The following is a 17,372-nucleotide window of genomic DNA, read 5'->3' as shown; positions in this document are numbered from 1 at the left end:
GATCAGACTACAAGCATAATCCAATATCTGTTTTTGGAATTCATAGCCATATCAAACTGCTGCACTCCACCCTCTAAATTCCAAAAAGATGTCACAATATTCAAAAAAACCTTAAATCAGTAACAAGGCAAGTACTAAATCATATCACAATCAATTTAAAGAAATACAGCTTGTCCTGGGGCAAAGTCATATCTCCTGTAGACCTCTGAAATAACAAAACAATTTCTCTGCTTCCAATATGCAAATGGATAGAAAAAGGATAAACATTTTCATTACAGTAAGGAGAAATTGGGAAGGAAACATGAGTTACAGTTTCTCTGCAGTTCAGCAGACCTGCAGGGCATCCTCTATTTGATTTCAAAGTCTGAGAGTCATTCTTACGATAATGGTTTCTTCTCCTTGAGCCTTTATGGGAACCCACTCTTTCCAAATGCTTGACCCACGGCCATTTTCTTGGTTCCACCCTCATCAAGCATCTGGGTGTTGACCAAGCTCCAGACCTCACCCTCCAAGAGTTTTGGGGTGATTGCCACACCTTACCCAATCTTTGGGTAAGAGTCTTAACCCCCCTAGTACAGTGATGTGAAGACAACATTCCCCCTAACCTTTGGCATATAACCTCAACCCTCTCAGAGCAACGAGTTGACCACCTGGCCTTCCCTAACCTTTGGGGGACAGGTTCACCCCTCTCAGACCTGTGGGGTGCTGACCTTAACCACCCTAATCCTTGGGGAATGTGCTCCACCCTCTCTGTACCCTGGGGCAGCAAAACTCTCCCAGAACATTGGACAGGAACATCCACCCTCTTCAACTGCTGGGGCAAACTCACCCTCTCTGTACACACGGGTGGGGTTCCTCTCTTGGCCCAAGGTGAAGTCTTAATTCTAGATCTCAGCTTTCATGGTTTTCATCTTAAAGCTGTTTCTCCTTCAATCACTCCTTTCCATGTCCTTTTTACTCCAGGCTGACTGGTTTTGTACATATAGCTCTCTCAAAATGTCCGTTGGTTTACCATGCAGGAAACAGTGGTCAAAGCCACCAGATAGTAAGACTTTCCACAAGTCTTTCTGACATAACTGCATCTTCAGTCTTGATTTAACAGTTCTAGGTTTGGTTAAGTCCTCAAATGGGGCACTTTCATCTAGGAGCTTAATTTCCAAAGGCATGGAATTTCCAGAATCACTTTCTGTTTTCTTTTTGTCAAACAGTTCAGTCCTTAGCTTATCTCTCTCATCTAGCATTTTGCTCTAAGCTGCAAGCAGAAGTCAAGCCTCACTCTCTGGGTTTACTTTGGAAATTTCTTCAGCTGAATGCCCAGGCTCACCATTTTCAAATTCTGCCTTCCATGAAACACCAGGAGTTAATCTTCCTCAGTTCTCTGCAACTTTAAAACACAGATCACCTTTCTTCCAGTTTCCAATGAGAATTTCATCATTTACTTCTAAGGCATCATAAAAAGTCTTTTGGCATCCATATTGCTATCAACAGTCTCTTCAAAGTCTCCTAGGTGTTTTCCGTCAAGTATCCCACTGTTCCTCCAAAAAATATCCTTTACCTGTTTATAAAACCATTCCAGCATTTTGGTAGTTGCAAAAGCACTTCCCTGCTCCTCAGTACTGAATTCTGTATTAGTCAGCCAAAGGGGTGCGGAGGCAAAATACCAGAAATTGGTTGGTTTTTATAAGGGGTATTTATTTGGGGAAGGAGCTTACAGATACCAGGCCATAAAGCATAAGTTACTTCCCTCACCAAAGTCTATTTTCACCTGTTGGAGCAACATGGCTGCCGATGTCTGTGAGGGTTCAGGCTTCCTGGGTTTGTCTGGGCTCAGCTCCTCTCTTTTCTGCACAAGGTCAGCTGTAGACTATCAGGTGAATGGCTCTGTCTCTCTCCCTGGGGTTTCTGCCATGTCTACTCTGTTTTCTTCTCCTGGCTCAGGTCCTCTCTTCCCGGGGCTGGCTTCTCTTTCCTCTGCATGCTGACTTTCCAGGGCTCCAGCTTAAGGCTTCAGCATCAAACTCCAACATCAAAACTCCAACATCAGAAACCCTCATCTCTTTTCTTCGCCATGCCTTTTATCTGTGAGTCCTCACCCACCAAGGGGTGGGAACTCAACGCCCTAATCATAACTCAATCATGCCCAGGTACAAATCAGATTGCAAGAATAATACGATATCTATTTTTGGAATCCATAACCATATCAAACTGCTACAGGCGCTGACTTCATTTTTAGGGCCACCATAACAAAGCACCGCAAACCGGGAGGCCTCAAACAACAGGAACGCACTCCCTCAGACTGGGGGGACCCGGCAGGTGCTCGTCAGCACTCCTTGGCCTTGGCCGCACGGCTCCCACTGTGCTCCGCCTTCACCTTCTCCCCGCCCACCTGTCCCTGGGTCTCTTCTAAGGACACCAGGGCCCACCCTCCTCCAGGACAGCCGCCTCATGACTAATTCCATCTGCAAAGACCCTGCCTCCAAACAAGGCCACACTCTGGAGGCTGGGGGCTCAGGCTTGAACATGGCTTTGGGGGAGATTCAGTTCAGCCATAACAGGCACGTTGAGATTTTCAGGCACCGGCTGGAAGGCAGTGATTCCCCAACGCCCTGCCCCACCCGCCCCCGAAGAGTCCCTGAAAGGGGAGCCTCATAGACCAGGCTCTGGGTGGGCCTAGCGCCCCATGTCACAGTCCTGTGCCATGCATGGGCCCCGCAGGGGGTCTGTCACCATCACCTGTATGACTTTAGGGAAGAAACTTCCCAGGCCATGGTTCCCTCCACGTGAAATTGGGGGAAGGTCCGCGCGTCGTGCCTGGCCCATGGCAGGCGGCTACCGCTCTTCCCACCCCAGCTGGTCCATCTTGACCAAAGCCTCACACGCAGCGCGGGCCTCGTAAACCCAGTGGACTCTTCCACTGCGTGAGACTCAACCCTCAGGCCACTCCCTCAGGCTTCCCTCAGGGTCTGTCTAAGTGACTGGAAATATTTACTAAACCAATTCAAGCCCCCAAAGACCACTGCCTTATGCCTGACTTCCTCACAGAAGCCTTTGAAGGGTCCTTTAATATCTTAGCTCCAAAGGAGTAACTGATGTACTCCTTTTCATCCACTATGGAAACATCAAGAAGTGAAGATATTTTGTTTTAATGGGCAAGGACTGCCTCTGTACCCCTCTGTCCCCACCCCACAGGCAGCCCCTTCCTGTTCAGAGGATAGCTTTTTAGACTAGACCTGCTTCCAGGGCTCCACTCGATAGATGGGGAAACTGATCAACTCATACAAAGGCCCAGAGCTGGTGACCCAGACCTGGACTGTGTCCCTCCAAGCCTGTGTCCATCACATTGACATGCGATAATAACGATGACTTCTGAAATGTCAGCTGCTTCTCAGCACTTTACACATTTACTCCTCATTTAGCCATAACCACAGCCAAGGAGAGCGGCTCCGCTGCACTCCCAGCAGAGCACACAGCCCAGGGACGTAACCGCTAAGAGGTCAATTCAGGCGGCTGATGCCAGAGCCCACGCTCTCAGCCACGGCCCTACCCTGACCCCCAGGATGGAAAGTGCATGGTCTAGAACTGGGTCCAAGTTCAAGTTCCATCGCTGCCTCCCCGTGTGTCTTGTGTACCCTTGGATGAGACAAACGCCCCTCCTGGACTTCCCACTTTGTGAAAATAAGGGAAGGGGCCCTGGGTCTGTCCTCATCTGGCCAGGGGTGTTCCACGAGTCCAGGGGACTAACGCACGCCTGTGTAAGGGCGGACAGAGCTGGCCGCGTCCCTTGAGATGCTCAGGCTCTGCAATCAGAGCTGCTTCCCCGCTGGACCCAGGGAATTTCCTCTGTGGGTGGGAGCAGAGGGGTGCCACTGCTGAAGAGCTTCTGTCCTGATCACTGCAGAGCTCTGGTCTCCCGCTACGTGGAAGCCGCTCAGTGCACGTGGGTGGGAGGACTTGCTGTGTGAGAGCTGCCATCCAGGGGGCCGGGGCTGCCTGCTGGGTGCCACCCATCCCCTCCCTTGAACGTTCTCAGCAAAATTTGCCCCAGAAGCAGAGCTGCTCTCTAGCAGCTTAGAAGACGTCAGAAGCTTTATTTCTCTCCAGGAGTCGATATCTGTGGCCAAGCTGTGGCACGCGGCGTCTGCAAAGCCAACTCCTGAGAGCTTGGCCGGCAGAGCACCATCTTCTTCACCAGGCTTTATTTTATTTTATTTTTTTAAAGATATATTATTTATTTATTTCTCTCCTCTTCCCCTGCCCCCGCCCCATCTGCTCTCTGTGTCCCTTCACTGTGTGTTCTTCTGTGTCCACTTGCTTTCTTTTCAGCAGCACCAGGAATCTGGGTCTCTTTTTTGTTGTGTCATCTTGCTGCATCAGCTCTCCATGAGTGCGGCACCACTCCTGGGCAGGCTGTGCTTTTTTCACACTGGGCGGTTCTCTTTGTGGGGACCATTCCTTGCACATGGGGCTCCCCTAACACAGGGGACACCCCTGCGTGGCAGGGCACTCCTTGCGCGCATCAGCACTGCACGTGGGCCAGCTCCACACGGGTCAGGAGGCCCGGGGTTTGAACACCTTCCTTCAATCTCCTTCCCTCAATAGGCTTTAAATGTGAACATTAACCATTGTTGGAACTGTTTATTGAAGGCCTACTGAGCTCCAAAGCACTTTTCATTAACCCTCACAATGACTTCAGGATGTTGGCTCTACCATGATCCCCATTTTGCAGATATAGAAGCCAAGCTTTAGAGCAGGGCTTCTTAACCTCCTTTGTTCCACGGGCCCCCTTTGCCAGCCAGGTGAAAATCACGGCCCCCTTACTAAGTCCACACTGTACTGTGTATTATTTAATAAATATATCACACCTGCACCAACACGTCCCCAGAAGAATAATTTTCTTTTAAATGTCAATTCAAGCACATGGGCCCCTTGTTAAAACCCCCTGCTTTAGAGAAATGGCATGACTGACCCAGGGCCACTGACCCAGTAAGCAGCAGGGCTGGGATTTCAACCAAGCCTGCCTGGCTAACCCCCTAGAGAGATGCTGGGTGGAAATAGCTGGGCTTTGGCGAGAGTTCAAAGAGGAGGAGCAGATAGCTCTGCCATAGCTGGAGACAAACCCTTAGTCATAGACAGAGAAACCGGAGCCTAAGGGAGAGTGGTTTGCCCAAAATTGAAATGAAAAGAGCAAGTGGGACAGTGGGACGGGGAAGTCCGGCACTCCTGGCCCTGGTCCAGGTTCGTGCCCTGACTCCCTACTCCATCTGGAGTCTGGGTTTCTTTATCCACAACACTGATGTCCTAACACCGGGGTTGGCAAACTTGTTCTGTAAAGACCAGATGGTAACTATTTTAGGGTTCGTGGGCCATATGGTCTCTATCGCAAGTACCCAACTCTGCCGTTGCAGCCAGAAAGCAGCCATTAGGCAACACATAAGCAAATGGGCGTCACCAGGTGCCAATAAAACTTTATTTACAAAATCATCCAGCCACCTGCACTTGGCCTGCAGGTCATCATTTGCCAGCTCTTATTCTAACAGAAGCCTTCCATGTTTTTATGCAAAGGAGAGAGTAACGGTGGTAACTTTGGGCAATAAGGCCAGGTCCAGAGACCCGGGGTTCCGATGCAGAGTGTTTGGAAACTTTCTGGATGCTTCTCAAATCACACCTACATAGCTAAACTTTGGGGATTCTTCTAGCTAGTTTTCCCTTTCCGCAATGAGATTTGCAATATACTGTCCAGCTAAGAGCACAGACTTTGCAGTTCTGGGACTTGGTTTCAGATGCTGGCTCTGCCCCTTGCTCATCTTCTCTGTGCCCCCTTTTCCTCATTTATAATACCGGGAAGGGAGCATCGACCTTTCCACGATTTGAGCATTAAATGATTCCATGCTCAGTACAATCATCACTCATCGGAGTTACTCAGTACATCTCCACAGTAGGAGTGACATGGGGAGAGAGGGCAAGCCGTGTGCCGTGTCTCGTGGCAGGAGCTGCTGGGCTGCCCCTGTGACTCACAGTGGCTATCTCCCCAGCTCCACAGGCATCCGGGAGGCCGAGCGCTTCGGAACACCCCCCGGGAGGGCCTCCAGCGTCCCCCGGGCGGGGAAGGAGGACAACAGCGGTGGCAGCAAGTACAAGGCTGGCCGGGTAAGTCACTTGATGTGTTCACCTGTGCATCCTACACACCTGGGCCCTGAGTTGCCCTCTCCAGCTGCACCTCTGTGGCTCCCGTGTTGGCCTGGGGGGCGTGGCGTGATGGGTGGGTGATGGTGGGAGATGCCCCAGCAGACACCTGCAAGGCCCCTGACTGAGGCTGAAGGCTCCACAGGCTCCGAGTAGTGTGTCTCGAGATGCAGGTCTCACCTACCTGCATCGGGACCACCTGGGGTGGTGCAGAAGCCAGGGCCCACCTGGGTCTCCTGAGGCAGAAGGGCTCTGGGGTGAGGTAGACCCTGCAGGCAGCCAACCGCCCAGAGGGTTCCAGTGCACCCCAAAATCCACGAACTACCGACTCAGATTTTGAACTCCAGCAACCCGACCAGTGGCAAGAGATGAACCTCTGGTGATTTTGGCAAAGCAGTAGGAAAACACTGGGTTTGGGGTCTGACCACAAAACAGATTCCTGAATGGAAATGTGTGGACACAGATGGCAGATCCCGCTGCTCCTCCACTCCACAAGCATTGCTGGGCTCTAACCGCGCCCCAGGCACCACGCTAGGCATGAGTCAGTCCCCACGTCTGCCTCACGCTCTCTCAACCTAGAACGTGCATTCTCAACGGGAATAGCACCCCAAAGGGGAGAAAATTGGTTCTTGGGGGAGGGGCAAAAAACTTACTCTTACTGCATATAAAGCACACATCTACATATGGCACATAGACAGATGCATAGTCTAGCTGTGGTATTAAAATTTCATAGTGGGAGTGCAGTTAGGGGGAAAAAACGTCTAACAAGGCTCCTGGGGGTGGGAGGACTAATAAAAAATGTTGAGAAAAATTGATCTAGAAAGAAAGGCGCTTAATGAATGATTTCAGAGCACCATCCTGTTATAATAGAGATATGTTCAAAACGGGAGATAAATATTTATTGAGGGTCTACTGTGTGCAAAATCATCTGTGCTCTTCACTGAGTACCTACTATGTGCCAGGCGCCTTGCTCTGTGCTTTACAGATAAGATTTCTACTCGTTAATGCACTGGCAGGTAGGAATTCCCGTTTTATAGCTGAGAAAACAGAGCTTCAGAGAGGGGAAGTGACATTCCCAAGGTCACACAGCCAGGAAGTGGCAGAGCAGGGATCCGAACCCTCGTCAGAGGGTCTCCAGGCAGTGCCAGAATATTTCTTCTTGACTTGCACATGCAGTCAGACCTCATACCCGTGCTCAGATTTCTCACCTCTCCTCCCACCACCAAGGAGGAAGGGAGGAGACTTTAACGGGGAATCAGATTGACTATATTTATCCCTGCCCCCCGTAACCAATGGGCTCCCTCCAGGTGGGGGCACCAAGCCTCTCCCAATATTAACTCACGGTGGAGTGTTATACCAAGAGGAGGAGCACAGAGAAGCCAAAGACTTACCTAAGGACACACAGCTCGTTAGAATTGAAGGCGACCCCGCGCCTGTCTTCTTCCCACCCACCATCTTATTCCTCTCTTCTCAGCTGCCCCTGGGGAAGATAGGAAGGGGCTTCAGCAGCAGAGACCCCGACTTCCACGACGACTACGGCTCTCTTCAAAATGAAGACTGTGGTGATGATGACGTCCAGAGCCGGCCAGAGCAGTGTCACCTGGAAGGCTACAACGGCCTGGAGGTCACCAACGTGTAAGCAGCCGATGGCTCCTCCAGCCCCGGGGTTCCCCCGGGCAAAACCCCCACAGCCGGCTGCAGTTCCAGGCGGGGGACACCAAGAAAAGAGAAGACCCCAGCCCCCCTGTCCTGGGTGGGACTTGGACTCTCCTGCTCAAGCGAAGGAGACGGGACCAGACCCCGTCGCGGTGTCCCACGCTCCTCCGCCTTGAGTGCGCAGGTGCAGGCTCGCCCTGAGCCCCTGTCGGTAGCTGAGCCAGCTAAGTGGTCCCCCAGGTCTTGAATGGAGCTGCCAAGGTGGAAGGAGGTCCTCGGTTTCCAAAACACCCTCCCTGGAGGAGCAGGTGGGGCTCCACCCAGACACCCAGAGCCCAGCGTCGACAGGAGCAAGCAACGCCTGGGGCTGACCGGTCCACAAGGAGTCCAGCCTGTGGCAGGATGCGTCGCCTCCTGCTGAGATGTCAGACAGAGCGGGAGTTCTCAGTCCCCAGCAGACTTGTCTCCTCCCCCCGCCCACCATGACTGAGAACTTGGATTCCGACTTGGCTCACCAAATCGCTCTGGGGAGGATGCAAAATTGGAAGCGGACACTCCCTTCTACCCTGAGCCCTGTGTCCCCTGGGGCGGAGGTGCTGGATTGCTGTTTGCCCTCCCACCCAGGAGCTGCTACCCTGGGCAGGGGGGCAGGTGAGTGATCCATGGCTGGGGTGGAGTTTAGCAGCAACAGACCCAGGAAATGCAGATATCCTGTCAACAGGAGGAAGGAAATTGGGACCACCCTCAGGATCAGGGACGACAGTTCAGGCAGTGACAACCACACTGAGCGTGGTGGCAAAGGGTTTGAGGTTCGGGGTGGGGAGATATGTGTCATTGTTAGCCCTTTGTGTGATGTCGCTATCACCTGAGATAAAGGTGTGCTCTCCAGTGCTCAGATGCAAATCCCACTGACAGAAATCATTGAGGTGTGGGTAGAGAGAACCCCTCCCCGCCGGTTCTTTCCTTGGCTCTGCCGCTCTTTTGCTGTGTGGCTTCCTCCCAGTGGCTTCACCTCTCTGTGCCTCAATGTCTTCACCTACAATATTTCTCGTTTCCTCTCTCTCCCCTCCTCTGTCCCAGGATCATTGTGACAACTAACCCTTGCTAATGTCTGTAACACAATCTGTAAACTTTCAGGAGACAGCAGGAAGTTATGGGGCGTGTCTAATTTCCCATTTGCAAGCATAGAATTGAAGCTGAGCTTGTTCTCTCCTGCTCCGTTTTGACTGGAGCAAGGTGCAAAAACAAGACAAGGAATGTTAAATGTTCTGACTCTCCAGGAACCCCCAGCAGTTCTCGACAAAAAAATTAAGAAGTCCCACATGCACACTCTGGAAAACCAACTTGACTCAAGTTTTCAAGCTTGAATTCATTGACCAGACGATTTGCTGAGTGCTGATTAGGGAAGAACGAAACGCGTTGCCGTTCTCCTTACACATGGGTTATCAAAGCACATCATTTGTCTGAACCAAGATGCTCTGCTGCAGTCTGCACTGGAAGTGGATGAGAGGCTCGAATTTCCAAGATTTGCAGCAGGTGTCGGCCTCTGAGAACCATCAAGCACGTGTTTGTCACTCCAACAAATTGTTCCCCTCGTGGAAAATGCAGAGACGGAGGCCTGACGGATGGACTTGCCGAGGACCATGGCTCTCCGACCTTCACGTAAGCACAGCCTTTCTTAGAACCTGAGCACAAACGCCTGGAGGAGAAGTCCTCCCTGCTGGACGCTTGACCTGCCAGGGACACGCGTCTGATCCCCCGCCTGAAGGATGAACCTCTGGAGGGACCTGGCTTTGTTTCGGTTCCCAACACCAGTATCTTTTAACCTTCAGCCACACACAGAGGGTCCTGAGGCTGCAGAGCCCACAGCTCAGAGAGAAGAGCCAGACCTCCCGCTAACCTGCTGCCATACCTCCTTCCCCGGCCGGCAACTAGGCTGGGTAAACTGACACCCCAGAATCTGCTTCCTGGGGGGCAGCAAAGGCAGGGTGCCCAGGGGGCGGTTTTATCTGCAGGATAAGCAAGAATGGCCAAAGGTGTCCGAGCACAGGTCTGACATCCTAAATCCCGCTTTCGTCCAGGCTGTCAGAAATGAAGCTGGCGTTGTACCCAGGCTCGTTCCCCTTGGGCACAAGACGGAGTCCACCAGGGGTCACTGCCGAGAGGGCATCACCCAGAGGGCCCTGAGCCGAGAGCAGCCCTGCAGGCAGCTTGCGGTCCAGGTCGCGCTCTCAGGGCTCTCTCTCTCTTTCACCCATGACGCTCCCTTTCCTGACAGCCACGTGAGTGTTTGGAGCTGGTTTTTCAACAGAAGGATGGGTTAGTTGATAAATTAACAGCCTCCACCAAGAGTCAAGCCAGGTAAGCTTTATCTGCTGGAAAAATCCTAAATGTCAGCTCTGCTTCAGGGCGGGTGAGACAACAGCGGGAGGCAGAAAGACTTGACCCAGAGATGCCGGTGGCTGATCGGCGGCAGCCGACAGGACAGGCACCTGCAGGACACCCACCTGCCACGTCCTGCACAGCCAGCCCGAGTCCTGGTCTTGGTCCTCCAAGAGCCGCCTGGGACGCTCTGGTTCTGCTCATCAGACAAGGGTTCGCACCTGTGCCGGCAGGTGCTGGCTCCTTGCCGAGGCATTTTGGAGCCCGGGACGTGGAGAGCCAGGGGACAGGTACCCCCTGCCCAGCCGACTCTCAGCGTCCGAAAGGAACCTCTGAAAGGCCCCTCTGTCCACGAAAGAGCGGGGCCTTTCTCCCAGAAGTCTGTCTGTCTGTCAGCATCGCTGTTACCAGACCCCTGGTGGCAGGAGGCGAGAAGCCACCCGACAACCTGGACCAGGTGAGGCCAAGGGGGACCTCAGAACAGCGGCCCAGAACCTCGGGGCCACCGAGCAGCCTGGCCAGGGGTTTGTGCAGTGTCCACTGCAGGGGGCACCCAGGACCCTCCGTGCCGCCTACGGAGCGCACCCGCGCTCAAGGCCCCCGTGCACCCCGCTTGCCCTCTGCGGGCCGCTGGGCGTGGGGGCAGGAGGAGGGCCCAGTGGGCCGCGGCCACTTCTGACCCACCGTCGTCAGCAATGGCCAGGGGGCAGGGGGGGCAGATGTCCGGAGCCCTGACCCACGGGGACCTGTGGCTGTAGAGGAAACGGGCTGACTGTGAACCGAGAAGACGTGCCTGAGCGCAATGTCTTCCCAAGAGCGACTCTTAACACCTTAACAATAAATACTGCTGTACAGCCCCTTACGGAGGAGGCGGCCTTCTTCTGTTTTCTCATTTAATTTTCCCACAGTCTCTAAGAGAAGGGAGATTAACCCCATCTCCTAGGTGGAGAAACTGAGACTGGAGAGGCTGTGGCCGTGTCCAGCTCCACCAAGCGAAGAAGCCAGAGGCAGGGGCTCGACCCAGTGGGTCTGCCTCGACCCAGGCGGGGCCTGCGCCACTGCATGCGCACGCATGCACACGCACACACACACACACACACACACACACCTGCTGTGGGCGTGACCTCCTGCCTCCCCGCCCCACCTGCCAGCAGGGAGCGCACCTTTCCAGGCACTGTTGCTTAAAACAGACTTCAGGCGAGCCCTGTGCTGCTGGGAAAGCCTGCGCCCTGCGCTCCCTGCCGGCCAGAGCTAGTCCACGGGAAACCCCTGCCAGGAGCGGAGCATCTCGTCAGTCCCCCTCCGCGAGGTCATCTGCGTCCCTGCGTCCCTGCACACAGGGGAACTGACATTTTCAGATTCCCAGAGCAGAGCTTTGGTGGCAGCGTCCCAGGCATCCTACACCTCTCAGACTTTACTGTAGACACAAGTCACCTGGCCAGGGAGGGGGGGTGAGAAAGCAGGTGCTGCTAAGTGGACGTGGCTCAATTGATAGAGCCTCCGCCTACCATATGGAGGGTCCAGGGTTCAAATCCAGGGCCTCCTGACCCATGTGGTGAGCTGGCCCACGTGCAGTGCTGATGTGTGGAAGGAGTGCTGTGCCATGCAGGGGTGCCCCCTGTGTAGGGGAGCCCCACGCACAAGGAATGCGCCCCATAAGGGGAGCCACCCCATGTGAAAAAAGGGCAGCCTGCCCAGGAGTGGAGCTGCACACACGGAGAGCTGACGCAGCAAGATGACGCAACAAAAAGAGACACAGTTTCCCAGTGCCATCTGATCATGCAAGCAGACACAGAAGAACACACAGCAAATGGACACAGAGCAGACAATGGGGGGGAAGGGGAGAAAAATAAAAAATAAATCTTAAAAAAAAAAAAAGAAAGCAGATGCTGAGCCAGTTCTGGGTCAGACCTGAGAATCAGCTTTTCTGAGCTCCCAGGTGCTGTGGCACAGCTGGTCCATGGAGCACACAGAGTGCCCAGGCCGGAGAAGGCACTCGGGCCTGCCTAGCAGAGCGCAGGCACCTGTCGGCCCCTCACAGGGTCTCTGGCTGAACCCCACCCCCTACCCCTGAACCAGACTGCGGCTTCTCCCAGGACAGGAGCTGACGGCTAACAGCAGGCGCAGGTGGGAAGTGTGCACTGAGCAAGGATTCCAGAAGAGCTAGAAGACTCCGTGAGACGAGCGGGGTCAGCGGCCTCCGCAGGCTGACCACCACCACGCTGTTTCCTGGGCGTTCCTGGGCCAGGCCTGTTCTTGGTGCTCGGGGTACCATGGCAGGACTTCGCCATGTAGGGAGGGAGACAAGAAACGCAGCCACAAGTGTGAGCGTCACTTCAGGAATGGGGGATCCTTGGAGACAATTTAGACTAGAGCCATAAATTCCGAGAAGGACCCAGCCTTGCAAAGATGTGGAGAAGAACGTTCCAGACAGCCAGATGACAAAGATACAATGATGACTAATGCCCAGCCTCTGCCCTGGCGGATCTGATGGTCTAGAGGAGAGGCGGGCGTGAATCAAAGCTCTCCGAGCACTGTGACAGTGCCGCTGTGACAAGTCCCAGGAGGAGAGGCAGCAAGAGGGCTCCCCACGCAGAGATTTAAGGGGCGGAGGGCAGCCCAGGCAGCCGGGACAGTGTGTGCAGAGGCCCAGTGGTGGGGGGGCAGAGTGCAAAAGTGGGGCTGCGAAGAGGCCCACGTGCCTGATGAGAGAGGGGCTCATCCCCTGAGGGTCCTGAAGAGGGACGTCTGCTGACTCCCAGGGCAGCCAGCAGCTGTGGCATCCCTGACGCAATTACTGCTTCCTGAGTGGCACAATTGGACAGGGCGCCCCCACCTTTGCCAAGGGCCCCCTCCTTCCCCTCATTCTGGCTCGCTCCTGAACGGGATACCCTGGGCCACAGACAAATGCAACGGCACGGGGGCTGCCAGGGCACAGCCATCTGGGGCCAGTTAAGGTGTCGGGTGCTTCTTTCATGACCCCAAATAGAAACCAGCAGTGTCTGCCTTAAGCCATGCTGGTTGCAAGACGCACCACTTGTTTCCAAGGGTGGGGAGCGAACCTCAGACAAGGCTTCATGGCGCCCACACGGAACGTCTCAACCCACAGGGAATGTCTGACTACCAGATTCATTTGAACAGGCACGGCTTCTTCTGTGGTTTCCCACAGCGCAGGCAGCTTCTGACGTTTAGGGGAGGTGTGGAGGGAAGGCCCACCACCATGGAGGGCTGGTCTCCACGATCACTACACTTCACCACACACCCCAGGGAAGGGGGCCAAGCTCTCTAAATAATTAGCAGCTACGATTTGGTTCATGTGTGTGTTCTACTTAGTGTGCAAAGTGCTTTGCACAGATACAGTCCATTCTTATTATTCCATAAAGTTTCCATAAACACTGAATTAGCAAATACTGAACCATTGCTTCCAGGGGAAATTCAAGGTTAGGTTCCTGTGACCCCCTGGCCACAACATTTTATCAACCGATCAGTACATAACCTTGTTTTATGTGTGTTTCTGTTTAAAGACATCTTCTCTGATATTGTTAATTCCCCAGCCCTATAACTCATGCCTAAACTAAGCTTATCTGACAGTTATTTTCACCGTAAGGCACACTGCAGCCTTCTTGTGTTTAGAAACACTAGACAGCACTTCAGCACTACGCTTGGAGACATTTAAACAAAATCACTGGCAAAAATCAGAACAAAATTGCAAAAAATGTGGCCCTAAATAAATCAGGGAAAGGACACTCGTTTACATTATGAGAGCCACAATGAGAAGGCAGAAGTCAACCTTGCTCAACCTCAGCTGGAAACGGGCAAGCCGGACAACTCAAATTTCCACTTCCGCGAAGGAGCCCCAAAGCACCGTATTGATTTTGGGGTTACAGATAAATATTAGCAAGTAGGCAACTTCACAAAAACAGAATCCATGAATAATAAGGGTGGACTACATCTCATTTAATCCTAAAACTGTGCCGAGGGGCATGTACTATTACTAACTGCATTTTACAGGTGAGGAAACTGGTGCAGAGACTAAAGGCACTTGCCCTGCATTTCACAGCTATAACTGGCAGAGCCAGAACTTGAGCCCCAGTCTGCCTGACCCTACCCCTTCCAGCTGTGTCTCAGATGTGGGCCCACATCCCAGAAGGGGCCCAGCAGGGCGCAGGACGCTCATCCATCTCAATGTTTGAAGAATCCCCTTTGAGTTGCTCCCACCCCTGACCTCTCTCTGGATCATGATGGATTGCCGGTGAACCTCCAGAGAATATAATCTGGGCCTCCCCTGAGACATTTCACACTCTCAACTCTGCATTATGGTTGTTTGCCTGTGAGCTTCATGCTGCGGGGATCCATAGGGACCATAACGCTCACGTACTCCCTAATCATATGGTTGATCTTCTGGATGTGGTCCCCCAAGACTCCAGGTGTGGCTGGCCCCGCCCCCCACTCTAGGACTACAGGTGTGGCTGGCCCCACCCCCCACTCTAGGACTCAGGTGTATCTGCCCCCCCCAGGACTCCAGGTGTGCCTGGCCCTGCCCCCACACTAGGACTCCAGGTGTGGCTGGCCCCGCCCCCACTCTAGGACTGCAGGTGTGTCTGGCCCCACCCCCCCACTCTAGGACTCCAGGTGTGTCTGGCCCTGCCCTTCACTCTAGGACTCCAGGTGTGCCTGGCCCCGCCCCCACTCTAGGACTCCAGGTGTGTCTGGCCCTGCCCCCCACTCTAGGACTCCAGGTGTGCCTGGCCCCGCCCCCACTCTAGGACTCCAGGTGTGTCTGGCCCTGCCCCCCACTCTAGGACTCCAGGTGTGTGTGGCCCCGCCCTTCACTCTAGGACTCCAGGTGTGCCTTGCCCCGCCCCCCACTCTAGGACTCCAGGTGTGTCTGGCCCTGCCCCCCACTCTAGGACTCCAGGTGTGCCTGGCCCCGCCCCCACTCTAGGACTCCAGGTGTGTCTGGCCCTGCCCCCCACTCTAGGACTCCAGGTGTGCCTGGCCCCGCCCCCCACTCTAGGACTCAGGTATGGCTGGCCCCGCCCCTCCCTCTAGGTCTCCAGGTGTGGCCTGCCCCACTTGCAGAGGGAGAGGAAAGGAAGCGTCTGTTGGGGAAGGAGGAAAAGCCTCCCAGCCACACCAGAGTCAGGGCAGGCCGACCCCAGGGGAGAGGAGCCCCTGATACCCAGAGGGAAGGAACGACCCAGGCCCCCGGCAGCTCGGAAGTGCTGGCATCAGAGCTGGGTATTCTTGGGTCTGGTAATAGTCAATATTGATTGGACACCTGCCCTGTCCTTAAGGCAGGGTTGCTAAACCTTAACACTGACATTTGGGTTCAGATCATTCTCGGGGTGGGGGTGGGGGCACGCCGTCCTATGCTTTGTAGGATGTTTAGCAGCACCCCCGCCCTGGCCTCTACCCACGGAAGGCCATAGCATCCCCTCTCCCCACTTGTGGCAACCAAAGATGTTTCCAGACATTAAGAATCAGATTTACAGGGATTTGCTCAATAATCCTCACAACCATCCTTTCAGGGAAGCATAACTCTTCTTTTTCTCACATGACATATGGGGAAACTGAGGCACAGGGTGGTTCCCTAGATTTCCCGGGGTCCTGCACTAATGAGTGGGGTCCGGGATTTCAGGGTTGGCAGAGTTGCTCCCTGTGGAGTCTGGACCCACTGCCGCCCTCTGCCCCCACTGCCGCCCTCTGCCCCCACTGCCCTGGCCCGGGCTGGCCAGACCACACCCTGCAGTTTACAGTGGCGAATTCCTAAAGCCAGATGATCCCGGGCTGGTTAAGTAGGGCATTGTTGGAAGCTGCACCCCCGCCCTCATCCAGGTGGAAAATTGCCCCTAAATTACAGGTTTAAAGAGTAAGACTGCCCTGGAGCTCCTGAATTAAAACAAGGTCATAATTTAGGCACTAGAATGATCTAGTTCAGCGAGTACTTGCCATGGCTAATCCTGCACCAGCCTCCATCAGCCTCATCGTATTTTTACAAGAAATAGACAAGAATAAACAAGTAGGAAGTACTCCTCCAGGACCTCCCAACAAATTAGCGCTGCAGCTTCCCAGCAGCCGGGCATGGCAGCCGGGCAAGGTGGGCGTGGAGAGACCAGAGCAGGGGTGACGCTCGCCCCGGCTCTGCCACGTGCACAGGCTGTGCGAGCGGGGCCCAATTCCTTTCTCTCTGGGCCTCGGTGGAGTTGGACTAGATGTTCCCTGAGGTCTTTAACTGGCTCTGAAGTTCTAGGCTGCGGTCGGTACTGGAGGTACGGGCAGAGCAGATGGAAGGGGTGCGGGGAGGGGTCCGCTCCTTCCATTTCCCACCAACAGAAAAAAGAAAAAAAATAATGTTCTCCCGCTTCCACTCCCGCACCCACCCTGTTAGGATTTCATGGGAAATGCCTGGGTGAAGACGAATCTCTACACGCTTGCCCTCCTGTCGTTGCTCCGGGGAACTGCAGGCATCCCCCCAAGGTAGTTGGGGGAGAGCTGACCCTGGTGCCCCCCCCTGCCACGTCCACCGCACCCCACCATCAGGGAGGTCCATGATCCTGGCTGGACCAGCCCCAGCCCCACAGGCCCCCGGCCGCAGCGAATGGCCCCAGGAGGAGGCAGGAGATCTGAGAAGGGGACCTCAGAGTATCCCAGGTGTTCAAGGTTGCAAGGGACAGGTCAGCTCTCACCTTTCCTTCAAATCTTGAACTATCAGATGTGCCCCAGAGCTACAGGTGGCCAAGTCCCTCCCACAAGGAGACACTTGAGAGAATGGGCCAGTTCAGTGTCGGAGGCCTGCACCAGGCAGGGCCAGGAAGGAGGGACGCGCTTCTCTTGATTTAATTGTCCCTGAGGCGGGATCCACCCCCTGGCTCTCCGTGGCTCAGTTAAATGACACCCCAATCCCCCCCACACACATCCTTTCTATACACTCTCCCCACTTCCCCCTTACGCCAACTTGAACCGGGTTCCCATCGCTACGAGCCATCCACTGGGCTCAGCCCAAGGGGCCCCGCGTACCACACACAGGCAAGCGCGTGTGTGCAACAACCGCCTCTGCATTTTGAGGACTCTGCTTTCATTAAAACAGAACAACTTGGAAGGACGGAACAATCCTAAGGGTTTTTTGGTTTTGTTTTTTGTTTGGTTTT

The 17,372-nt window shown here is 54.2% G+C and overlaps 1 protein-coding gene across 3 annotated transcripts in view; it reads left to right on the top strand.

Annotated features, from left to right (window-relative positions):
- The window catches only part of KAZN (kazrin, periplakin interacting protein), a 1,179,259-nt gene extending 1,168,176 nt beyond the window's left edge, over positions 1-11,083 (top strand). For all 3 annotated transcript variants that reach the window (XM_058304354.1, XM_058304355.1, XM_058304356.1), the window contains 2 exons: positions 6,033-6,147; positions 7,658-11,083. In XM_058304354.1, coding sequence (XP_058160337.1) covers positions 6,033-6,147; positions 7,658-7,822 — 280 coding nt within the window. In that variant the 3' untranslated portion in view covers positions 7,823-11,083. The remainder of the gene's footprint in view (positions 1-6,032; positions 6,148-7,657) is intronic.
- Positions 11,084-17,372: the final 6,289 nt, after the last annotated feature.

This window comes from Dasypus novemcinctus, chromosome 9, assembly GCF_030445035.2.
Source record: "Dasypus novemcinctus isolate mDasNov1 chromosome 9, mDasNov1.1.hap2, whole genome shotgun sequence".
In the NCBI taxonomy this organism is placed as follows: Eukaryota; Metazoa; Chordata; class Mammalia; order Cingulata; family Dasypodidae; genus Dasypus; species Dasypus novemcinctus.
Note: the sequence above shows the minus strand (reverse complement) of the source record. Positions and strands in the feature narration are given on the sequence as shown.